This window comes from Maylandia zebra, linkage group LG10 (assembly GCF_041146795.1).
Source record: "Maylandia zebra isolate NMK-2024a linkage group LG10, Mzebra_GT3a, whole genome shotgun sequence".
In the NCBI taxonomy this organism is placed as follows: Eukaryota; Metazoa; Chordata; class Actinopteri; order Cichliformes; family Cichlidae; genus Maylandia; species Maylandia zebra.
The window spans coordinates 18542794-18569548 of NC_135176.1; the positions used below are offsets into that span (position 1 = coordinate 18542794).

General features: G+C 39.5%; 2 protein-coding genes across 4 annotated transcripts; both read right to left on the bottom strand.

Moving 5' to 3' along the window:
• Window positions 1–312: 312 nt before the first annotated feature.
• coa4 (cytochrome c oxidase assembly factor 4 homolog) lies at window positions 313–1779 on the bottom strand. Of its 3 annotated transcripts, none has more exons than XM_004550150.6 (2): window positions 1624–1779; window positions 313–998 (listed from the first exon to the last, which is right to left on the bottom strand). In XM_004550150.6, the coding sequence occupies exon 2, from the start codon at window positions 995–997 to the stop codon at window positions 752–754; it is 246 nt and encodes an 81-aa protein (XP_004550207.2). In that variant the 5' UTR covers window position 998; window positions 1624–1779; the 3' UTR covers window positions 313–751. The 3 variants fall into 3 exon arrangements, with proteins under 3 accessions (XP_004550207.2, XP_004550206.2, XP_004550208.2); XM_004550149.6 differs by having other exon boundaries at window positions 313–1033; window positions 1624–1774; XM_004550151.6 differs by having other exon boundaries at window positions 313–1030; window positions 1624–1759.
• Window positions 1780–14707: 12928 nt separating this feature from the next.
• On the bottom strand, window positions 14708–16760 carry tpbgl (trophoblast glycoprotein like). The gene has a single exon (XM_004550152.3). It carries the CDS (start codon window positions 16499–16501, stop codon window positions 15440–15442), a length of 1062 nt encoding a protein of 353 aa, XP_004550209.2. The 5' UTR covers window positions 16502–16760; the 3' UTR covers window positions 14708–15439.
• Window positions 16761–26755: the final 9995 nt, after the last annotated feature.

Sequence of the window (26755 nt, forward strand, 5' to 3'; positions counted from 1 at the left end):
TTAGTTTGTGCTTGTGGATCATGCTGTACACATTTGTAACACTTTTGAGGCAAATTTCTCTCCAGAGAACTCTTAATAAAGTCTTTATAACTCTTTTTTTTGGGGGGGGGGGTTACACCCATGGCTTGAGTTAATGTTTTGCTTGTGATGCTTAGACAGTGATTTCATAGAGGAAACAAAACTTTTTCATTTCAAAGAGTTTACAGACTTCATATCTGTGGCTTGCACAGTTTTGTATCTACCTAAAGCTAAACACCAAAGATTCCAAGGGTGTTTTATTGCTTTGGCTTGAAGTCATGAAAAATCCCAAAGTTTCAGATTTTCCGCTAAAAATGTATTTGTGGCAAGAGTCATGGTAATTTCATGTAACTATGAAAAGACTGAAAACAATCTTTTCATTTTTATTTAAAGAAAATACATTACTGACCAAAAATAAAGCGTTTTACCTGAAAAGATAACTTTCAAAAGCACTTTGATTCACAAATCACATAGTATGGCATCTCTTTACATACATACATACACGCTTAAACACAAGCTAACTGAAGTTAAGTGATATTTCATGTTGCCTATTAAATCCCAATTATCAGTCAGGCTCTAAATCACACACTTGAGACTGTAAGTAGGGATTTTATGATACTGCTAGAGCTTTATTTTCAATTCTAATGATTAAATTGGGTACAGTCTTTGCAATTTAAGGTTGTCAGTCAAGTCCCAAACACAGCACTGTATGTGTTTGCAAGATGTTCTGTATTCAGCTGGCCGCAGACTTGGTGGAGGGCGGCTGATGCTGCCTCAGCTGTTCTTTTCGGGCCTTTTGGAAATTCATCATGCAGTCTTTGAACGTCTGAACTTGGCTTTGACATGCTCGCCAGTCCTGATGTTCAGCCATGCATTCCTGGATGGCGTAGTGAAGCTCAGCGCAGCCAGTGCGCGATATCATCTGTTCAACAGGGTCATCCTCGTCATCTTTCCGGCTGTGGTCATGAGGTGAAGCCATCCTGTGTGAATACAACGTCCTGACTCAGTCACACTGCTGACAAGAATACAGGCTGTTATTAATAATGAGAACACAAAAGAGCTGCTGCTCAGGCCTGTAGGCATCTTAAAATCTGTAATGTGAGAGATCTGTATCTTAGGAGTTTTATCTAATAATATAGTTGTTAGTTTTTGTCATTTTTATGAATTATTGTGGTTACTTTTATACATCCGCCCTTTCTAAAGGTCCTTTGTAACCTATACAAATGCTTTTTTGTTTCAGAATTCAGTGTTTTGACCAGAGTTGTGAAATATCAATTCAATATTTACAGTGCTGAGAAAAAGTATTTTTGCATCTTGTCACACGTTTCAGATCATCAAACAAACTTTGAAAGAAAGATAAAAAGAGTAAATACAAAATACAAAACTTTGATTAGAACTCTTTTTCTGGTAATGTTTACCTGAGTGAAATAACACTGAACTCTTCCAACTTTAAATTAGTTAAGCAACGTTGACACTCATCAGTGTCAGGCTACCCTGGACGTTTAGCTACACTGACGTTAGAACACAGCTGTGCCGTCGTTTCGTGTTCCTGGACGACGCCTGTTAAACACCTATGAGGATAAAGAAACTACCCCTTGTACCTACCTATTAATTGTCTCTCGGCGAATGTCTCTATCGAGGCACTTTTGTCCTAATCTTCATAACTTCAGGCTTTTTACAACCAACCTGCACGGACGCTGCAGGGGGTAACATTTCAGTGACGGACGAAAGTGTATCAGTAAAGTACTTCCGTCGCTGGTGACTTTGGTTCCGATGAGCAGCGAGAACGTGCACGTCAGTGGTTTCTATCACTAATAATTAGTGATAATGCAAAAAAAAAAAAAAAAGAAGGTCTGTTTTCAGGGTCAGCGTAGAACTGCTGATATATTATATTATGACACACCATTCTAATTCAAATAAAATGCATAATTAGTGATACATTGATTAATGTTACTGATACATTAATTAATTTCTAAGTGAAACTCCATTCAGCGTTTAGTTGAAATGTCAGCTGTACAAATATGTACAATTGTTGGCAATGTTTATGCAAAGTTTCATCAAGATCAGTGCCCTTGTCTAGGAGGAGATAGAGAACACAAAAAGGGTTATCCTGTTTGCTATGATGTTGCCAATTAGTGTAACAAAAAAGACAAATGCTGGAGGGATAATGTATATTGTTGAGATACGTCTCAAAGACACAGAAGACCCCAAGGGAAAATGGCAAGTGAATAAGAAACACTCATGGGAAGCCCTCAGCAGCCTTGACCTATTGCAGCATAACTAAGGGAGGGTTCAGGGTTACTTAAGCCAACCCTAACTATATGTGTTGTCAAAATGGAAAGTTTTAAGCCTAACAGTTTATAGCCTGTTGGTTGACATGCTTGTAAAAGCATTCTTGTAAGAATGTTCAAGTATGTTCGTAATGCCAAGGAGGAGCAGTAACCACCAATGATCCTAAATAAGCAAGTGAAAAGGGTTGTAAAGCCATTTCCAAACAATTTAGTCATTTGAAATGACAGACACTATTCAAGTAGAAAACATCCAACACAGCTACCAGTCCTCCCAGGAGTGGATGTTCCAGCAACTTGAGGTCAAAGAAAATGAAAAAAAAAAAAAAAGCAATATTGCAGACTCTACAGGCCTCAGGTAACATGTCAATCTTAAAGCTGATGGCAGTATAATTAGAAAAAATTGTAATCATATATTTTTATATTATTAATAATGTATTAATATTTGGGGGTGGTCTCAAGGTCATTTCAAAATTACTTATAAAAGTATTCACATGACTCTGTGTAGGGAAGGGGAAAACAAATTACATATAAGTAATCAAGAGAGCAGGTATACCAGTCAGGAGCTGCTAAAATAGACTTGAAAAACTGGTCGTCAGGAAGTGCGAGCACCTCTATAAAAGCAGACATCTTGGCAGCTTTCAGGCCTGGTCTGTGTGTTAACACAACCCACAAACTTCCAAGGAGTGAACATCTCAGCAAAAAAAACAACAAAACAAAACATAGCATATTAGCACAAACAGCCTCATACTAACTATCAGCACGGTGGTGAAGGGGTAATGATTTGGTCTTGTTTTGCAGCCACAGGCAACCTGATGTCTCTGAGTACACAGAGGAGTTGACCATGAACTGATAAAATCATACAAAAAATGATTACTTTAAGTTATTGCTTCTAAACGTGGTTATATTGAAGTTACTGACTCATCAGGTGTACTTAGTTTGTTACAGAACTGGACAGAGTTCTGTACATTACTGTACTCCAGGATTGGATGGTACATTTCCTAATGTGATAGCATATAACATTTTATGAGTGATTATAAAATTGTGAATTTTCTGATCTGCCCTCAAATTATGAAAAACAAAAACAAAACTCAAATTTCTAGCGAAGTTATCACTTTCTTGTAAATTCTGTCTGCAGCACATGATTTATGCCAATTGCCACCACAGCAAGTAAGTGTGAGCACAATGTAATCTTTTGCACCTATTATTTTTCACAGTCATTATAAAGACATTATAAAAAGTGTGACTTGAGAAAGCGGGTCATTGTGTGCAGCAACTGAGATTACAGGCTTATCTTCTACAGCTCTTCAAAGACGAGATGACTATTAGACAATTAGAGGTTTACTTGAGCTTTTCAAGAACACTAATGAGTCATTAATATCACTCTACATCCTTTCCCTTTACACTGCAGCTTTAATTACATGAGAGCAAAACCTTCTAATGGATGCAGATGAGATTAATTAAGCCTAAGCTTGAACAGTAAAAGCTTTGTTTGTTACAGGCAAGGTCATTAGCCAGCATCCTCTGGAAATGACATCACAAATAAGGACTCATTAGTGGGGCTCCCAGGAGTCGAGGAGGCTGGAGAGGATCATTTTTGTCTTGAGACAGAGTTTCTCGTGGGTGCAGAAATCCAAGTCCTAATGGATCTGCATTCATTGTTAGTTTTATCAGGTTTAGCCATTTAGTCATTTCATACAGACGTTTGTTTGGGCAAAATTACTGTGTTTGTATTATTTATGCAAAAATAAAAATTACATAATATTATATTTCTCAGTGTGCTCAGGCCTCAATTTTAAACCAATTTCCCTACAATTTTGAGAATTATACATATAACTGAGATTAATTACAGTCATGTGAAAAAGAAAGCAAACTATCTTTCAATTCTAGGTTTTACCTGTCACTAGATTAAAAATATCATTTGATCCTTAGCAGTTCTTAAAATTAGGTAAATACTAACAGCAACTTACATTAATGATGGGTTACAAAAATTAAGCCAAAATGCAGAAGCAGTGAAAGCAGCAGAAAAACAAAGTACACCCCATGATTCAAGAGCTTGTAGAGCCACCTTTGGAAGCAATAAGCTGAAGTGGTTGTTTTCTGTTTGACTTTGTCAGTTTCTTGTTGTGGAAGAATTTTGCTGCACAGTTTTTTCAGTTCATTGGAGTTTGGGAGCATCCAGTTATCCTGAGCTCTTAAAGTCAAGGCTGAGCTCTGGACTTTGACCAGACCATTGCAACAGTTTTATTCTTTTCTTTTTCAGCCATCCTTTTGTAGACTTGCTGCTGTGCTGAGATCATGACCCAGTGCCAGCAAAGCTGCCATGCTGGCCAAACAGCAGACCATGGCTTTGATTTCGAATGCCTACCCTTCTATGATTAGCAGCTCCTTGCTGCTACTTATCATCTTAATTCCAATGAAATAAATATGTACTTGGTTTTCCATCCATCCATCCTCGTCCTTTTATCCTTATCAGGGTTGTGGGGAAGCTGGAGCCTGTCCCAGCTACTATAGCGCGAGAAGTAGGGTGCAACCTGGACAGATCATCAGTCTGATGGAGGGCTAACACAGAGAGACAAACATTCACACCTATGGGCAATTTAAAATGATCAATTAACCTAATCACGCTAACTGCATGTGTTTGAACTGTGGGAGGAAGCTAGAGGACCTGGAGAAAACTCGCACAACCAAGAGAGAAAAAAACAAACTCTACACAGAAAGGCCAGAAGTAGAGTCGAACTCATGACCTTCTTGCTGTGAACCAACAGTTAGTTTTCAATTACATAAATACAAATATAAGGTGTGACTAATGGGATTTGAGAACCCCATTGTGACAGTAAAATAAATTCTATAATCACAAAAATGATAATGATGATCATTTATACTGACGATTCACAAATGTTTGGTGAGGATTAAGGTGTATTTGACAACAGGAAAAATAAAAAAATGCTAAAATTTTCCTAAAATCTAATGTGAAACTCACAATAAGTAAAGGATTGGTGCTGAACTACAATTTCTATTATTTATATTTTGTATTATTTATCATTCGTACTCTGTTATTATGGGATGCTGTAATTATTACCTTCAAATGTCAAGGGTTTATTAAACAGTGTTGATGTTTGCAAGTCTGTCTCTTTGAAATACTTGCATTCCCATATCCCCTGCCACTTCTAATGAACTACAGAAGAGATTAATTAGACCACAGTGTTTGTTTCCAGTCAGGCCTTTAAGCTTCATTCCCCAGTGATGTTAAAAGAAGGGGGACTCATTAGAAAGACTCTGGGAGTTAAAGAGACACAGTCCTTTTTCATTTTTCCTCATTTAATCACTGATGATGAAATGATTCTGTTGTAAATGATTATCTTATGAAACTGTCAGACTCAAGTAAACACAGGTGGATCAGAGACAGGGCAGCTCAGTCTTTGACTAGTGAACTGACCTTAGCTAATTTATGCAATAAAACTGTGGATAATCCTAATTCAAGCAATCGTATGATGTTGGGCTTTGATTTAAGAAGGTTAATTGGTAAAAACAGATGAGTATATCTCCTGATCAGAGACATTGCTCCCCAATTAACACTGCCACAGAGGAGAGGTCCAACCCGTGTATGGGAACACTTTAGAACAGGGGTGGGCAATCTCAGTCCACGAGGGCTGGTGTCCTGCAGGTTTTAGATCTCACCTTGGGTCAACACACCTGAATCACATGATTAGTTTGTTACCAGGCCTCTGGAGAACTTCAGGACATGTTGAGGAGCTAATGTAGCCATTTAAATCACCTGTGTTGGTTCGAGGGCACATCCAAAACCTGCAGGGACACCGGCCCTCGTGGACTGAGATTGTCCACCCCTGCTTTAGATCAATAACACGGGCCAGATGGCCGTGGGCCATGTGTTGTCAAAATGAAAGACATACTAATGTCAAAAAAGTTTAAAACGCTATCAATAGCTTAAGTATTATAAAGTAAGTATTTTTCATCTTTTGTGGTTCTAACTAGCATCATCTATGATTTATGGCAGACACTTCTCTAATTTCTCTAATCCTGACGTTGATTTATGATTCTTTTCACTCCAGGAGACCTGATATAAAATGAGCACAAAGATTAAATGAAACTGAAGCATGAAGCTCAAAAATAATTAACTTTCACTTGGGGGGATAACAGTCAGCCCAGGTGTAACTCACCCGTATTAGGCCCACACATTCCTTCTAACTCTGCTGAAATCAACACTTACAACAAAAGTTTACTTCAATGCATTGTTTGGGAAATGAAGGGTAGAAACTTGGACTTAATCACTGACGAGTACCACACATATAGACATTTTTCCACATGTAACCTAGAGTCAAGCGCAAAGAAAAGAAAAACAGCAGTAGGCTATTCAAAATTAACCAAATACAATAAAGAGAATCATTCTTTATATTTTCTTTGATGTTAAGAAAATAAATCTTAATTTTAGTCCAGTTTCTTTTGTAGAGCATTGGTGGGATGTAGCTGTTAGTGGTTAACACATAGCTAGTTAAATTAAGCTATAGCTTCTTATCTCGACTGAAGAAGTTTATAGCAAGACATATTTCTTCCTTAAATCTCTCCTTCGCATCTTTAAATGTTTGAACTTTACGATATTTTAAGCATTACATTTGACTTTGTGCAGGTGCATTTTGTCCAGCTGGCCACATGAGGATGCTAATTAACAGTTTAATGTCTGAGCTGAGTCTGAAGGATCGAGACAGATTGTTGCAGTCATAAATGCTTTTTGTGACTGTATTATAAGATTCTGAATGACCAGTGTGTTGTTATTGTTGAAACACACCATATTTAGCATTCAGTGTTTGCTCAAGGCTACTTGAATGAAACTGGCTCTTAACTTGCACAACTTTCATTTTTTTATAATTTTTTTTGAATATATATGTAAATGCATACAAATCCATTATACTGTAAAGGCATGTACTGTGGTTGTAGCTGAAATTCATGTTGTGATAGTTGGGTTGAGCCTCTACTGAGATCAAAGAGCTTTCTTTAATACATCAAAAACCTTGATTGACAGGCTGTCAGAGCTGATGCAGTCTCAGTCTGTCCGCTAACGCACCACGCACCGTTATGACTGGTCAGAGGATCAGCAGCTTCTCCTGAGTGAAGGACAGCATGAAATATTCACACTGCTGAGACTGCTTTTTTTTTTCTTTTACGCAAGCATTTGAATAAGAAACACACACACACATGCGCACACACACGTACACTGACAGCTAATTAGCAGAGCTACTGTAGATGCTTGTGTGATGAATTGAAATGCAATTTAATGAGCGATCAGCACTCACTTCCAAGTAATTAGGATGAATAATTTTTTATATAGTAGGAGTTAAATGCTTTCTTTTGAGTGCCTCACTGATGAAAAACATAAATATTATTGTGACTTGCTGAAATTAAACCAAAGCCACAATGGTGAATTCTGCCACATTAAGCAGGAGAATTAGAAAAATACATCAAGTTGTTTGTCTGATGAAGTCAGGACTTTACACAAAATTGTTATTTTTTATTTTTTTTACATCACGGTGAAGCTTATGTAACTAGTGAATTTCACTAAATGTGTGGGCCTTTTAAGAAGGCCTTTAACTATTTGTCCTATTGAGGGTCATGTGAAGGTGAAAGGCAGTCTATCACAGCTACGACACACAGTGACACACTATTCACACCTACAGCCAGTTTAGAATCACTAATTAACTCACAATTATGTCACTGGACTGTGGGAGAGTGCTAGACAGGACCCATGCAGGGACAAGGAGAACGTGCAAACTCCACACAAAAAGTCAGCTGGTGGATTCGAACTCAAAAGGTTCTTGATGAGCTGGCACTGCAAAAAAAATTTATACTAAGCAATCAATGGCATAACTGAAAACTATGTGATTTCTATATAAGCTGAATTGGGAGTTTTATTTTTTAAGCATAATTTTTATGTGAACCACCCATTTTTTAAGCTCTAGTGGTGACTAGAGCATTTTCCACCATTTTTGAGATGTGAAAGATGTTGGTGGTCCTTGTTAACCAAATTATTGACTCTGAAGTGACCATCTGTGCCCCCGCTGGAAAGAAATTGATTGAAATTAAAGCGTGAAATCTAAGGAATTAAGGTTTGCCCTACAGTAAGGTCAAAACCTTTCCTCCTGAGCTCACTCAATACATCCAATCCATTTTTTCACTTATCCAATTCAGGGTTGCAGGGGGGCTGGATGACATTGGGCAAAAGGCAAGGTAGACCCTGGACAGGTTGCCAGTGTGTCACAGAGCTTATGAGACAGACAACTGTTCCCATCAACAGCAAATTTAGAATCACCAATAAACCTTAACCCACGCATGTCTTTGGACTGTGGTAGGTAGCTAGAGCTCACAGAGAGAAGCTGGGGGACACATTCAAAAAGCACACAGAAATTCCCCATGCTTGCTTTTTTTTTAAAGCCAGGACTGAAATTTGGAAGGATAAAAGGAGAAATCAAGGATATCTTGCTGCAAATCAATTGTGCTAACCATTGTGGTGCCCACATTGCTGACTATTTATTGTTAAATATTAAGTAAGTATCAAAGATTTATGGTCTTAACTGGTGTAAAGATCTGACAGCTGTACAGCTTGTTAAGAAAGAATTTGTTCTCTTGGTCAAACACCAGTCGACCTTTATCTCACCTAAGTGTTTCCAATGGTTTGTAAATATAATGCAGTGTGTTCAGGAAATTTAAAAAAGATAGCTGTGGTGTGTTTAGGGTGGGATTATTGGATCGTTTAATAATTATCTGAGATATACTGTATGCATATTAATTGTGTCTCATACTAATCACATTTTACTGTACATTAGGTTTATATATACAAAGTAAGTAATTCAATGGGATACGAGATACACTGAATTCCCTGTGAGTGCATAAAAAAATCAAACAGGACACAGTGACCCTGGACAAAAAAAATCGCTTCTGCTTCTCTGACTCCTGGGATTTTCCCAAATGAGCTCCATTTGTGATGACATTACTACAGGATGCTGCCTAATGACCTTGCCTGTAACAAACAAACCTTTTGCTGTCTAAATTTTGCCTTAATTAATCTCATAAGAACCTGTTAGGATTCCCAAACCTGCTCTCTAACAATTAAAACTGGGAGGAAATATTTGGGAAGGCCACTAATGATGTGTCATTAAAAAGTGGTCATTTAAAGTAAACATAGCCATTTTTAAAAGGCTAATTATACATATTAAAAGTGTATGTTACTCTAAATCTGGAGTCACATTTCATGTGGACCTTGAAAAACTAAAAGAGATGACAGATAGAAGCGCACACTTGCTCTGAGTGAATAATGAAACCTTTTGCTACATCTTTTCTACCGCTGAATACCAAGTGAAATAAAAGCTTTCCACACTAGGATCAAGAAGATATGGCAGTCTCAGTCCTATTACAAAGGCATTAAGCAGATGTTTGTCTAAAAGAAAGAAAGAACAAAAAACATCCTAAATTAATGTGCTTGATTTGTATTTATTTAAAAAACAGAATAAAATGTGCAACATTTTAATCTCGTTCTATTTTTTGAGCAAAATTTAATGAATTTTACCTTCTTGCTAAAAAAGCACATATGGTTCATGTATCTTACAGTGGAATTAACAGCATAAAATTACAGTTCAGGTATCCCAAACTAGGTTGATTAGAGGCTGATGACTAATCTTGAACCAATTCTGCTAACAATGAAATGTAACAGATTCATCAAGCACCAGTATGGCACGAGAATATTGAGTAATCTCCTCATTTGAATTATGCCTGTTGTCACAGCACATCTGTGCTTTGCTGTTGTTCTAATCCTAAACCTTGTGCATGTCATTATCATTAATGCTGAAAAAATGCAGCAGATATTGACCCCCAAAGTATACCTGACTGAAGTGACATGCTATCAGTCAGTCAGGTATTTCCATACAACTTAATTGCATCACATGAATTAAGATATACACTTACCAACCACTTCTTTAGATAAAACTATTCACCTGCTTGTTCTTGCAAACTTTTAATGTTATCACCCAATAACATGGCAGTAACCCAGTACATTTAGCCATGTAAACGTGGGCATAAGCATGAAGCTCAAACTGAGCATCAGAACGAGGGAGAAATGTGTAGTGTGGGATGAAAGGTGAGGTGGCTTTGCAGAAACTACTACTCCTGGGATTTTTTTCTCACAAGCATCTCTAGAGTTTACAGATAATGGCCTGAAAAAGAGAGACTTGTACAGTTTAATGCATTTTTAGCATATATATTATCAATTAAATAAGTTGAAAGGATAAAAGAAGAAATCAAACTTTTAGCTGCTCAGAGTTTTCACTTTCCTGTTCTGATGTTTGACCTTCCTCCACCTCACCCCCCAAACAACAGTAAAATTCACTCCCCTTCCATAGTTTGGAGGAAAATCCTTTCTGCCTCATCCTGTCCTCTGATTCCTGCAGTATGGACATGGTTGAAAAAGTGAAGCAGTAAGTCCTGCTGTTCAATACAAAACAGAGGGACTAAAATAAAAATTTCTGAAATCCTACTAAATCAAAGTTATGACTCTCAAATTGAAGAAACAATTTGAGGTTAATCACTTGTGGCGATAAAATGTGGAAGCTACAATTCACACGGGGTCACAAAAATTTAACAATAGATTGGAAAAATGTTGTCTTGTCTGAAGAGACTCAATTTCTGTCGCAACGTTTGGATGGCAGGGTCAGATTTGACATGAACAACATTAAAGCATGGCTCCATCCCGCCATGATGCATCTGTCAGTGGCTCATATTGGTGGCAATGGTGTAATAATGGTGTGGGGAAATTTTCTTTGCACACTTTGGGTCCCTTAGTATCAACTGAGCACATTTCAATGCCATGTCACAAAGCTCAAATAAAATGAAGTACTTTCATTATCCTCAAATGTCTTCCACAGTCAACAGATATGGCACCTTTGGGATGTTGTTGAAAAGGAGATTCACATCATGGATGCAGGAACTGTGCGAGGCTATCATGTCAATATGGACCAATAATCTCTGAGGAATATTTCAGACATCTTGTTGAATTTCTGCCACCGGGAATTACGGTCATTCTAAAGACAAAGTGAACAAAGCCTGGGTGTACTAAAAAACACTACCTATGGGTTTGAGTAGATAGCATGTATAAAACTCAGAAACAGGTAACAGCATGTCATTTTTTTCTGTTCGGTCATTATTCCACATGAGGAAAACTGCCATTCAGCACTCATTAAACACATTACCACTGAAAACCCCCTTTAGCTGCTGGACATTATAATAAGTTTAACTCGCTTGTGTTTACAGTCTACCCCAGTCTGCAGCAACATTGCTCCTTCCCATATCCTACAATCCTACAAAGCCAAACTGTTTCTCTTATATTCAAACAGAAGCAATCAATAACCAGTAATCAACAGAATACAAACTGGCAGACTCATCTCCATACACACTCAGCAGACCAGGAAACCAGTTTTACAGAGACAGGGTGCAAACATCTTATTTGATTGTGACTCATTGCATCTTGATTTTGTCACATCTAGTGATGCATTTGCAAAGCGAGACATCCGAATGCTCCTATGAAAGAATGACAGAGGTCATTTAAAAAGGTTTAGGTGCTCATGATTGAGTTAAATAATATTCAAAGATAACATTTTTGCTGTTTGGTCTCTCTTAGACAGCAGTTGTGTTTGGCTTCCCAGACATTCATATATAGAGCAAGGCGATGAGTCATCGTTTTGCATAAGGCAAGGGCATTTGTAGCCTGGACAGTAGAACTCTAATGAATCTTTTCTCTGTTCCCCTTTTCTTTATCTTTCTTCCTCTGTCCCTCCCTTTTGCTGGGCTCAGTTAAACCCTGTCTCTGCATCCTTACAAAGTCACTCAACTGGATAAAGTCATTTACCTGAATGAAGAGGAGCGGAGGGAGCGAATAGGCAGAGCGGGGAAGGGTGGGGGTGCAAGCGTACAGAGGAGGTCTGATATTGTAAGCAGAATGTAGAAAAATGAAGAAACCAAAAAGAGGAGAAATGACGGGTAAAGAAAACTGAGAGCGCTGAGCTGTGAAGCAAGTCTGGATACTTTAATAAGACAAAATAAGATGTTTGTTGTTTCCACCTGTTTATTTATGGCCCAGGACTCCAGAAAATAGAAAAAGGTGATGGTCAAAGAGGCAGAGAACACGCAGAAGAAAGATAAAGGAGACATAGTCAAGGTCGGGATTAAACAGAAATTAGGAAGATCATTGATTTATGTTGATTTCAGTTTGGAATAAAATTAATTGCAAAGGAGATTATATTTTGACTAAATGAAGTAGCAGGACTGATCATGGGGGATATAACTGTGAATATCATAGAAATATATGATCCCAACTGGCTCTAGTCAAGTTTGTGTGGGTTTGTACTTCTGGATTTTTAAAGGCACACAAGCCCAGCATTTAAACTGAAACCAGAAGCACATACTGTAAGTTAAGAAACTCGGTTTTGTCTCATTATAACATTATCCCCTATATTCCATCAGTCTTCCTTCATTATTATTATTGTTGTTATCAAATGTTTTGTGTTCTCTAATGTCTAAGAACAGAATTAGTTTGCCCAAAGGCAACCCCCCGAACCATTAGTCTGGGGATGATTTAGCATTTCATTAGCTTTTTCACATTTATTTGCATTTGTAAACAACGGCTTAAAATCCACACATCCATTATTCATATTCTGGACCTCGTAGTAACACCACAAAGGCCTGAAAAATTCAGACAGTGTGCTTTCAGCAATCTTGCATTTCATTATGTAGCACATTGTTATGAGATTAAGCCGAATCTCTAAGAACAACTAAAAAAATTGGTTTTGACAGAATAACAACACACATTTCAAATTATGGACTTTTATAGGTTGTTACTTGTCAACAGTGCTCACTTTGAATTAAGCCTGGATTCTTCACTTTCAGGCACAGTGGTAATGTTACTCCGGGGATGGCCTGCCCCACCACTTTCCCACAAACTGAAATGCTGGAGAGCAATAAAACATTCTTGGTCACCATCCTCCAACTTTTTATCTAATGCCAAAGATCTTAAAATGTTCATGAGTCCAGTTTGTCCTTTCATGACTCGATATACATGTAAGCAATCAAATCTACATGGTTACCATCTTCATTTTCGTGAACTCTGACAAATGCTAACGCACTAAACTAAGGTTTGTAAATATTGTAAATTATACGCGCTTGACATCACCATCATAACAGTGAACATGTGAACTGCTGGTAGCTTTGAGCTCAAAGCGCCAATGTGTTTCAGTGCAGCCTCGCAGAGCCGCTGGCATGGCTGCAGACGTGGAACATGCATATACAGCACACAAAAGCTTTTATCCTTGAACACTGCTGTCCTGGTGATTAGCTTTATCACCTCAGACTTCATATGCAACATGACAGCGTATGGTACAGTGGCATGTCACGAAGTGGCACGGTGTCACAGTCTTTTGTTACGTAAAGGTGCGTCCTCCTGCTGACATAATAAAATGGCTTTAAAAAAATCTGTCCATGTATTCATTATCTAATCCCTTAACTGGAAGTTTACGTTAAACATGCAGATATTGTAATATTTTAATCTGTAGATGAAGACATAAATAACTGTAGCTTGTCTAGAGAGGGGGCCATCTGTATCACAGTGATCTGTCACTGCTTGATCCCTCTCTCCACCGGAAAGTGCTAATCATCACCTCGCTCCTTTTGTTAGAACTGTTCATCCAGTGCGGTGTGGATGATTCTAATTTTCTCGCCTCATTGTCTTTAATCAGGTGTATTAATCACATTTGTTATGATTTATGAGGGAGGAACAGCTGCTACACTGATTCCTTGGTTAGTTGGTATGCCCAGTACGTTGATTACTCACTCTCTTACCTTCCACTAATGATCTGACAACGGAAAATAACCTACTGCTTGTTTAGAAATCCATAGCTACAGTTTGTTTTCATTTCATATACACACAGTGATCCACCTGGGCCCTCCCTCTACCTTGTTTTTCTTTAGTAATTGACCTTGACTGTAATGGAGACCTTTAGCTAAGAAGGTCGATCAGCCGTGAGCCATAAAGATACCGACTACCATGATCAGTCTTTACAGGTTATTAGTCACAGTCCTGATGTGATTAACACAACTGCACTTTTATGTCATATCTCTCCAGTCTTTCCCTCTAGTCCTTAAACCCCGATGACAATGTGACACCTCACTTTAGTTTGTGAAGTCACATGTTCTGCAAATTTCACCGGGAGCTTGCACACTCATTCAGAAACACAGCAGGAAAAAAATACATTTAATGTCTGACATAGTGCTGCATGAAGTCTACATTCCCTGACAGTGATGATAAAATGTACAGACACACTGCAAACTCATGATTTTTCTTTTTTTTTGTTTGGCTTTTTATTAATGTTTTGGTTGGTTTTCTATGCCTACAGGAATCACATGCACGGTTAAAATTGGTCTCTCTTTCACTTTTTCCACAGTTTTACTGATAAGCTGATCTGGTGTCAAATGACACACGTTCTTCTCTGAGATAAAAGGGTCTTCGTGAAAACATGGTGTGTAACATATTCCACAAACATGGCACTCCATAAAAAAAATGCCAAATGAGTTTCCTTCTCTGACAATATGCACTCCCTGGTAGATTAAAAGCAGTCTTGCTCTCTGCGCAGGTTCTCCTGAATGTAAAATATTAAGCAGGGGCCGCAGCTTTGGGTAATAACGCTGACTCAGCTTTTCAAATTGGAAATTTGATGGACCTTTACTGTGCGCTTTGGACGGTTACTGAGGGTAAATACTAAACAAGTGGGGCTGTGTAAGATAACACAACAGATGGAAAGCATTTCTGCTATGAGGAGATACTTATATACAATATGTACAACACTGCTGAGAAGATTGAAGTATTTAGTTGTGCTGGATGAACAGTTACTTATATTTAACTGCCTTTGGCTCTGTGCATCTCCCAGAGTGAATTCATGGGCTGAACGTGATGAAACTAGTTTTAAAAAACCATCAGTTGTAGTTGTGACAGGTCAAGGCCACAGTCTTTGATAAATAGGTTATCCTGGTAATATCGTCTGTCCTCACACTATGTAGCACTGGATTGATGTTTCGACTGGTTAAACAGCCACGTTGGCCAGTCTGGGGTCAGAGTCCTGCTCATAGCGGTAATGATATACCTCCATCTGGTCACGGCAGGCCTCTCTGATGTTGTTGAGCCACCGTTTGATGCCTCCCCGGTTGAGATAAAGTACCATCAGGAACACCACCCCGATGAGAGCCAACACTATACCTAGGAAAACATATGACACCGCCTCCAGGTTCTCGTTCATACAATCAACCTCCTCTCCCCGGAGCTTTTCCACGGGAATCCCCCTCTTAGCCTCTGGCTCGCTGCACAGGAGACGCCCTGCATCCAGGCACTGGGACGAGTTCTTCAGCCAGTAGTAAAACGCCTCCAGTTCACAGCTGCACCGAAACGGATTTAAAGACAAGTAGACGCGTATGCGCCTTTGTTGGTACAAACTGGTTACATTTTCCTCCCCGATGATCTCTATTGAGTTATTAATCAGCACCAACTCGTGGAGGTTAAAGACATCTAATCTCTCGAGGGGGATAGACGTCAGCTTGTTTCCCGCCAACTCCAGTCTGTGCAGGTTGCGCAAACTTTGTGTGTTGAGCGCATCTGAGAGCTGCGCGGTGGCCGCAGGAGAAACGGAGTAATTCAGGTTAAGAGAGCGCAGATCGGGTAATCCATGGAAAGCCCTGGATGAGATAAACTCCAACTGATTGTGGCTAAGATCCAACGAATGTAACCGGGAAAGCCCCAGGAAGGCGTAAGGTTCAATAGCCTGTATCCCGTTATAGGACAGAGAGAGTGTTGTCATTTCCAACTCCGTGCCGTTGGTCATGAACGCATCACGCTGTAAAGTTGAGATGTTACTCCCCGTAAGTGTCAAGGTGGACGTCCACTTTGGCATGTCTCTGGGTACCTCGGTGTAGTCCCCGTCACGGCAGGTCACCGTCCTCAAGCCCCTGGTACAGATGCAGGACGACGGGCACGCGTCGTCCATCCTTACGGGCGAAAGCAACAAACACATCACTGCTGCGTAATACAAACACCACTGGTTCCAAATAGAAAAGATACACTTTGAATTGTCCGAACTGTAAAAGATCCACATCTTCTCCCTCTTTCCCCCCCTTCTCTCAAAACAGGAATATGCCGATGGGTGTTGCAAAGAAGGTGACCGATCCTCTCACAGGCGTGTAAAGTCGTGTCAGTCGGACGTATTGCCTTTACTTGGAGGAGACGGGATAGAAATAAACGGCTTTCTTCATTGTCACCTTGGAGTCGTGTTTTTCTGCAGTAAAGATGAGTTTTGTTTGAGATTTGCACGCATGAGAACGGCTGAAGACGGCCAAGTGTGAAGTGTGGCTGCGTGGAAAGCTTCTGATCCGCGCTCCCTTGGTGGTATTTTTGACGTCTGTCACAGAGAGGAGGGGCGGGGGCGGGGGGGGGGGGGGGGTAGAGGGGAAGAGAGAGAGAGATATGCACGGCAAGCTTAATGTTCTTCTGAGCCCTCTTCCTTTAGAATTCATTGTTTTGCTAAAAAGGGAATATGAAGAAGAATAGATCACATGAGTCCCTGAAAATGGTTGGAATCACTGGAAGGATGGACTTTAATGTTAATGTTAGCTTTTCTTCCTGAAGAAATACTCTCTTAAATGCTCACCAGTGAAAAATCCTCAATACCAAAAACAAAATATTAATGTTCATAACAGTAATAATCAGAACTGTTCATTGAATCCATGGAGCTCATTCTACAAATTTTAAATGGGACACTGTTTACCATTACTGGATAGCTGTACAGTCATTTATCTCCAAGGCTATTGGTTTTTTTCCCCCTCCCCATTCATGCTGTTTCCATTATTACATTATTATAGGCTTGAATTACATTTTGCATTCATTGCAAATGAGTTGCTGTAATTATGCCTGGGTAGTGCAGAATGTTTAATGGGGCCTTGGTCAGTTCCTTCCAATTAATCAATTTTCCACAAAAAGAAAACTCACTTTTGGAGAGTTGGTCACGCTCCCCACGTCTACAGTACAGAGTTGGCAAACAAATCAATAAGCCTGAATAAATAAGCAGCTCCAAAATCAGAGTTTTGCATTGGCCTGTGATGCTGGAGTGACATGCGGGACTGATCGGTCATTTTGTCTCATTACTTACCCAGAAACCAGAGGATGAAAAAACTGATGTTTACATTTATTTCTGAGACTAATGAGGATGAAGTGAATTATACTCTAATTACGCAGTAAGGAATCTGGAAACATTAGTCCTAGGGTACCATGGCAGAGTACATTGTTCAATGTAGCTTGTATATTAAGCAGAAACTGTGCAAATGTGCCAGGAGTATTTATTCTTCAGTCATAATTATGTGTTGGTCAAAAGGTTAGTTAATAAACAAACTAGAGCTTCAGCACCCTGGACAGCTCCACAGAGCAGTACTTGACTCTAAGGGATATTGTGTTGTTCTGTGTTCAAAAGGAAGTAGCCTAAGTTGAAATGATCAAAGGAAGGAGAGAACAGAGGAGGAAAGAGGTTTATTCCATTTTAAATGTTAAGAAACTAAAGATCTAAAGATGAGAAAAAGGGGAAAGTCAGAGACTGCCCAGGGGTCAGTAGCATGGATGCCTCCATACGGCAGAGCACTGCAGTAAGTTCTGTGGGCACAAACAAAGAAGGAAAGTGAGGGCAGGAAAAAAAAGAAGAAGAAGAAAGAACTGGAGAGCAAAAGAAACAGAAAAATGACAAACTAGGGCAGAGAAAGAAAGAAACTCTAGTAGCATTCACTCTCCCACCTGCTGCTGTTTCTGTTCATTACATCCGTCACAAATTTACAACAACGGCCTATCAACAACATAAAAGTTTAAATCAAACTTTGGCTTTCTTTTTCTTCTTTGTGTGTGTTTCTGTTCTTATACAGCAAAACATGTATCTGTAATCTCATTTTGATTGTAGTCTTATCCTAACAGTTGGACTCTGGCTGCGGTGATGTGTGTTCACTGCTCATCAGTTCATCTCAAGCCACTGGATGAGACTGACAGCAGGGCTATACATGACTAGAATCTTTCACACCAGTCTTAGAAAGCCAGTTCTTCGTGGACTTGGTTTGACTCTTTCTCCAAACTGACGCATAGTTGAAACCACACTCTTGCCCAAAACAACACTATGCACTTTGATATAGAACTTTACATAAAATGGAAATAAGAGCACCAACTCATGAAAAAAACAAACAAACTCCAGTTTAAAAGTAAATCAGATTATCTGAGCAAAAGCATCTGCACAGAAATTGTGTTAGTGTAAATACAATCTATTGATTATGATTGATTTTTTACCCTAAGTAAATAAAATTCAGTATAATATTGGTATTGATCTTTCCTCAAACCTGACAAGAAAATTAGATTCTCAATTTGTGATTTCACTAAATTAAAAATTATTCATTTAAGGACAGTTGGAAGACTGGTGCTTATCACAGAGACCACAGCACCAGGGGGAGTCTGGAGCTGATTGTAGTGCGCTGTCATTCTCAAGAGCACTCCATCAGCAACAAATGGACACAACTGGTTATGGTGGGGATGTAAATATAGACAGAGGGAGAGGGAGAACAAGAAACCGAGACACAGAAACAACAGGGCACAACAAGATAACAAATGTTGGAAAATGGTCTTACTGCTGTTGCTGCTGATAAGCAGAAATTAATGTCAGGTTGTTTTTTTAAAACATAGCAGACAGTATTTCCTCCAAACACACAAGGACATCTGTTCAATCCTCCTCTTATCCTCTCAAGACCTCTTTGCTTCCTCCACAACCTGGGTGTCCACTCTATCTGCCAGAGCTGAGAGCTGATTTAGTGGTGGTTGCTGTTCACAGGCTGCTGCTGGGATACGGTGCCCTCACCATGCTCTTTAATTTGACACTGAACCTCGTAATTGATTTTCTCAAGGCTGCCCATCCCTATCTCCTGACTACAGTAAGAGAGAGTGTGTGTGTGTGTGTATCTGTAAACTTGAGAGTGAGTGACCAGTTTTGGTCTAATCCTCAGGTGTGTCATTATTTCTGACAGGCCCGGCACACGTGCCAAATTAGCAGAAGCTTACTGCTGTCCTGTGTATGCATTATGCAAATCATTGCACATGCTGCAATTACATTTGATCACATGCATTGATGACTGGATACTTTTTATGATCTTGAATTGCTCTGTTTATTCGCTTCAAATGGTTCCTGCATTTACTTTGTCATTTTGGATTTCTCCTTCATCCCACCTGCATCATCTGTCATTCATTAACCTTGAGTTAAGAGCCAACCTGATCTTTCCTTCATCCTCCCTCCAGCTGGCACATGACTGACACATGCCGGACTTACTCATAATTACATATTATCCAAATAAGCCAAGTAAAGGACACAAGTGTGTGTATCTAAAGCAGGTGAGCGCTGTAAAAACAGTCCACTAAGCCTGAGGGTGTCAGTTGGTGTTAGGTGCTTAGATTTCCTATCATGACTCAACACAGCGTCTCATCACATCAAAGACATTACCTGCACCTTGATCATCTCTCTGGCAACACACAGAGAGAGGATACTGTGAGAAATGCAACTATAAAACTATTATGTTGCTTAAAATCTCCTGGTTCAAAATGGGCCTTTGTGAGAGTAAATACAATCAGCCCACATAGAGTATCCAAACCAAATCGTTACCTTGTCTGTGTTGACTTATTTCTTACAAAAGTCTAGGCATTGTCTTGTCTAGTATGTGTTTGTTAATAAAACAACAATCACATTGCTCTCTCTTAGATTTCTTTTTGTTGCATCAAAAATTCTTTTATCCAAAATATCCCTTTTTCCAACTTCTCCCACTTTAATGTTGCATTTTTAAGACATTTGTTTATTCACTAAATGGCTTTTCTCTTTTCTCTTTCACAGTGTGCAGCTTCTCTTCTTATTCCTTCTCTCTTTGATGGATGTTCATTAGTAAGTTAGCATGAAAATGACAAACCAGTATATAAAACCATTATCTTATAGGCTTAACTCTGTTAGCTATGAAAGTGAGGAGCACAGGGAGGTTTGCACACTGCTGTACAAAATCATTACTGACTATGAGCATTCACTGCTTTGCACAGCTGCTGCCCACAGATGCGGGTGCCAGATTATGTACTGTGGTACAACTGCAATGCTCCTGGGTGATGGCAGTTCCATTTAAAATCTTATTTAATCTTTGTCCTTGCCCTGTAGCGTGGACGCTTGATATTGTCCATCACTTTAAAAAGCAGCTGGGGTAAGAAGTTGAAGGACTTTGTAGCAACTGTGAATAATGCAGTTTAAACCCACACACAGGGTTTTATACTATCTGTCTGACCCAACACAAAACTCTGCTGCACCCAGAGGCAGGTGGAGTTCAGGGTTAATCTATCTCCCCTCCTGTGAAGATAGTCACATATCACCCACCTCGCTTTTTTTCTTTCTATCTCGCTCTCCCTCCCATCTCACATGGAGTCTGCACCTCTCTTTCTGTGTTCCACCTGCCTCTTAATCTGTCCATCAGTCTCTCCGCAGACCTGCTCCTTAAACAGTACTCCACCTCTGGATGAATAAGAGATGAGCAGAGGCCTTGGGGGGAGGAGGAGAAGATGGATGGAAGGGAGAAGCAAAGAAGTGCAGCGGCATCCAGTGAGAACCCTGAGGCGATGGGAGTGTAAATGGATCTTGAGGAGCTGGTGTCACCTGTCCCAGGACCATTAATTAGTCATTTAGACTTGTAATGGAGCGAGCTGTAGCCAGACAGGCACAATCGGCCAAACAAAGTTAGTCACTTGGGCTGAGGAGTGAGCTGTGGGTGGTGATAACACTGCGTGTCCAAAGTGGGAAAATACAATGAACACTAAGTTCATATTAGATATGTATAATACATACAGACAGGGTCTCTTTGTTGATTTATGGGACTTTACAAATACATTAAGTAAAGTATGTAGGGTCATTTATATGAGAACAGTATTACTTTACGCTTAGAATAATACAGGGCAACATAAAAGCCGCAGAAAATGAAAGGGGTTCATGAAAGGAGCATAAAAACATTCATCTTGGGAAGGTAAACACACCAATAGTGAGAAAAAATGAAAAACAATGTAAGGTATAATATTAAAAGTTAGATAAATGTGATGGTAATGACACTTGTAATTTGTTTTATTTATTTGTTTGTTACTTGAATTACATCATGCAATAATTGAATCCATTCTCTTCTGCTAATCCAGTTCAGGGTCACGAGGTGGTTAGAGCCTATCCCAGCTGCCATAGGGCACGATTTTTTTCAGAAGACATTATATTTAATTTGCAACATTACTATCTCAACAGATATTTAGAGTGAAAGGTGAATTATTCCATTTCAAGTTTGCATGTAAAGAATCTTAATAAAGCTCAGGGATCCACATTATTCACATCACTGTGCTTTCTGAAAGTATTTACTTTCATGTGAGGTATCACATTAACTCTGCACTTCAAGATTTGAAGTGTGAAGGCAATAGGATCTGGAAATTAAACAGGGAGTGCCTACGATCAGACTCTTTCGAGCTCACGAACACTGATTTCTCAACGATCAAGTAACAACTGATGCAGATACTTGACCTCTCAAGAACATATTAAGATTAAATTGCAAAGTCCATTAGAGACACCCAAGAGCCCTCTGGGGTTATTATGGCATTACACAATGTCTCTGGTCCTGAATGCAAAAAACAAAAATAGCAGCAGATTATCTGGTGTTATATGAAGTAATAAATCATCTGTAACTTTCATAATGCTCTCTTATATGTTCAACCCAAAATCATTCAAAAATGATTACAGAATAATAACTTCGTCAGCACCTGGTTGGGATTAGGATTAGTTTACACATCTTCCTGGTCCATAATGAACAATGAGTTTCCCAAGATCACATAACAAACAAATGATATGGATACTTTGCTTGCATTGCCTCTGTTTAGATTGAATTACAAAACGCTTGATATCTGATGTTCAGGTGACCGCTGTTTGTCCTTCTGGCTGTTGAACGATGATACTGAGGCCCTCGAGGCAATTCAGACACTCCTCCTGAGGGGTGAAGTGTATCAGGACACCTTGGAAAGTGAATGAGCTGGCCGAGTCAGGGCATGACACCAGGGTGCTGCCAGTCTTGTTAGACGGGGTTAATCAGTCAAAGTACTTGTTGATCCTGTTTCAGAACAATGCTGAGCTTTACTTTGTGTTTTTGTTCTTCTGTGTTCTACGTTCATTCATTTTTTTCTCCTCCTATTTCAGATACAATAGTGCAACTTGTCAACTTGTAGCCATGTGGCTGTTCCTCTGAGATTATCCAACACAGTATTAAATGTTAAACGAGTTTATCTTTAATCCTTGAGGTCAGGATTAACAAGGTTAGGGTTTGGTTAAAGTTAAGAGTTCAAGTGTCTAGACTTCTCAAAGGTTATTGGTCAATCGAGCGACATGTGTTCATTACTTCATCTTTACAAACTTACACTGGGTTTTCCAAATGTAGTAAAATGCGCTAACTAATAAAGAGCTACTAGAGCTGTCATTTAGAGTGCAAGTTTATGTAGTGAGTGTGGGCTGGCATCGCTCTTTCAACATCTCTCGATAAAACAATTCCTGTCATTGGGCTGTCCTCAATGGGCAAAGTCAGAGACAATATTTATGCTTGGCAGGACTGTTCAGTCACACTCACAGTACACGCAATCCATCAGCAGTGCTGCTCATCACTTCTGTCCACAGTCATGGCGAACTTTCCAGGGGCAAATAGCTGCTGTGCTGCTGTGCACTCTGGACAGCAGGATCACCGCCAGCGCTCTGGCCTCTCATTTATTCAATAATTAATGTTCGTATAGGTAGTGAGACGTGAGGTCTCCTGGATGGTGAGGGTGTGGTGTTCAGCAAAAGTTAATAGACACAAAAGGACATTTATTCAAATACTGTACATTCAGGGAGACATTATTTATTTATATTTTATGCCACTTAATATTCTGCAGAGGACTTAACTTTTTGTGTTTTTGTTTCACTCAAATTTCATTTTAAAGAAAGATGAACAGTAAAAACTCTTGAGTCATCTCTCATTGTTAAGCCACACTTACCTATGAAGCATTCAACCATAAAAAGAGTGATGAATCTAGATTTGATGCTTTTGGTTCAAATTGTTCTCAATATGTACAGGGAGTGCAGAATTATTAGGCAAGTTGTATTTTTGAGGAATAACTTTATTATTGAACAACAACCATGTTCTCAATGAACCCAAAAAAAACCTCATTAATATCAAAGCTGAATGTTTTTGGAAGTAGTTTTTAGTTTGTTTTTAGTTTTAGCTATTTTAGGGGGATATCTGTGTGTGCAGGTGACTATTACTGTGCATAATTATTAGGCAACTTAACAAAAAACAAATAAATACCCATTTCAATTATTTATTTTTACCAGTGAAACCAATATAACATCTCCACATTCACAAATATACATTTCTGACATTCAAAAACAAAACAAAAATAAATCAGCGACCAATATAGCCACCTTTCTTTGCAAGGACACTCAAAAGCCTGCCATCCATGGGTTCTGTCAGTGTTTTGATCTGTTCACCATCAACATTGCGTGCAGCAGCAACCACAGCCTCCCAGACACTGTTCAGAGAGGTGTACTGTTTTCCCTCCTTGTAAATCTCACATTTGATGATGGACCACAGGTTCTCAATGGGGTTCAGATCAGGTGAACAAGGAGGCCATGTCATTAGTTTTTCTTCTTTTATACCCTTTCTTGCCAGCCACGCTGTGGAGTACTTGGACGCGTGTGATGGAGCATTGTCCTGCATGAAAATCATGTTTTTCTTGAAGGATGCAGACTTCTTCCTGTACCACTGCTTGAAGAAGGTGTCTTCCAGAAACTGGCAGTAGGACTGGGAGTTGAGCTTGACTCCATCCTCAACCCGAAAAGGCCCCACAAGCTCATCTTTGATGATACCAGCCCAAACCAGTACTCCACCTCCACCTTGCTGGCGTCTGAGTCGGACTGGAGCTCTCTGCCCTTTACCAATCCAGCCACGGGCCCATCCATCTGGCCCATCAAGACTCACTCTCATTTCATCAGTCCATAAAACCTTAGAAAAATCAGTCTTGAGATATTTCTTGGCCCAGTCTTGACGTTTCAGCTTGTGTGTCTTGTTCAGTGGTGGTCGTCTTTCAGCCTTTCTTACCTTGGCCATGTCTCTGAGTATTGCACACCTTGTGCTTTTGGGCACTCCAGTGATGTTGCAGCTCTGAAATATGGCCAAACTGGTGGCAAGTGGCATCTTGGCAGCTGCACGCTTGACTTTTCTCAGTTCATGGCCAGTTATTTTGCGCCTTGGTTTTTCCATACGCTTCTTGCGACCCTGTTGACTATTTTGAATGAAACGCTTGATTGTTCGATGATCACGCTTCAGAAGCTTTGCAATTTTGAGACTGCTGCATCCCTCTGCAAGATATCTCACTATTTTTGACTTTTCTGAGCCTGTCAAGTCCTTCTTTTGACCCATTTTGCCAAAGGAAAGGACGTTGCCTAATAATTATGCACACCTGATATAGGGTGTTGATGTCATTAGACCACACCCCTTCTCATTACAGAGATGCACATCACCTAATATGCTTAATTGGTAGTAGGCTTTCGAGCCTATATAGCTTGGAGTAAGACAACATGCATGAAGAGGATGATGTGGACAAAATACTCATTTGCCTAATAATTCTGCACTCCCTGTATAGAGGAGGTCATGAGAGAGGTACAACAGTGAGCATCTACAGCCATCTGTGAAGGCTCACAGTGGAGGCTCTGTCAAGGAAGCTTGAAAAACTATTCCTAAAGACTACTTAGAAAATGACAAGAAACAATGCCTAAGAAAGTTCAGGCTATGTTGAAGAATAAAGGTTGTCATATCAAATATTACGTTTCAGGCTTAGAATTGCACAAAATTTGTTTTTGCCTTCAGTGGGTGACTCAAAAGTTTTCCACATTGCTATATATCGTGCCGCACTCTTTCTACCCTATCATCAAGACTGATTTAAGGGCTTGTGTCCCCTTAGAAGTTGACTTGCCCAATGTTGATTAAGTTGCAATAACCACTGTCCAGCTGCTTAAAGTTTCTTGATATTTTGAGTACACTCTGTGCTTTCTCTCTGAATCAAAGCATTTTACTGGACAACGCTGTTTCCCTGGTATTTAATCAGTCAAGCAATGAAATCTGTTTTTTTTTTTTTGGGGGGGGGGGGATAATTTAGGAATAATTACAGCATAGTGACCAGTTATATTTTTCCCTCTGAAGTTGGGTGCCCTTGAACATGACACCAAATTTCTACCTTCTCTGACCCCATTCTCATCTTGTGAAGGGAGAAAATGGAAAGGAAATTTCCCTATCAAGTGCAATAACAGATCGCTTTACATTACAAGAAGGGTAGACTGATGAATGAGGAGCATGAGCAGTCACTGAGGTAAATGGCTTCATCATCCATTCATGCTCCTCCACAGTGCTGAAAATACTCGTGCCATTACAGTCGGGAACAGAGCGGGACGTTCATAAGAAAGAAAAAAAAGGAGGCTGACAAGGGGGAGGGGGAGATTATTTTACATTTATTATAGTGAGGCAAATTAAAAAGGAGAGGTCATTACTTTTATCTGGCGAGAAGAGAGAGGGGACCTATTCTTAGCTTTTTACCCCTATGACAAGATAGATTACAGTTTTATGTGAGAAAGTTTCAGAACATCAAGCTGACTCTGCCAAACTTCAGTTTCATCAAACACACGCAAAAGAGAAATAAACCTTCTTGGCTTGTCAGATGAATATACTTTTATGGCAGTTATAAAAAAAATCGGGGAGAAAAAAAAAGAGTTGATGGCCCTATATTTTTCACTTAACATATTTAGAGCCCCAGGTGGCAGAGGAGTATGCTGACACCACAGAATATAAACTAAGTAAATAAATAAATTTCCCCAAGGGCGACTTTCTCCTCAATATTTTTTATTTGCTTTTTGAGGTTCGAAGTATGTCGCACGCCTTATTGTTCCCTGGAGGTGGATGAATAATGTCAGCAATATTCAGCTTTCATATCTGGGAACATCATAACAAGAGAGCAGACAGCAGTCGGGGGACGGGAAAAAAGCCTTCAATCATGAAGTTCGTCAACAGCAGCTCCTCTTATTAGGATAATGTGATGGCAGTGAAACCCAAATTGTACTAAATAATACTTTACAGGTGTAAATATTAGATTATCACCTTTTTAGGAACTCAGAAGCAGCCAGAAGGTACATTTTACTTCCAGAAATGTTGAAAATAAGAAGCAGTGACAAGAGTCTTCATCCATGTGTGCAGCTCTGTGAGGCTGTGCT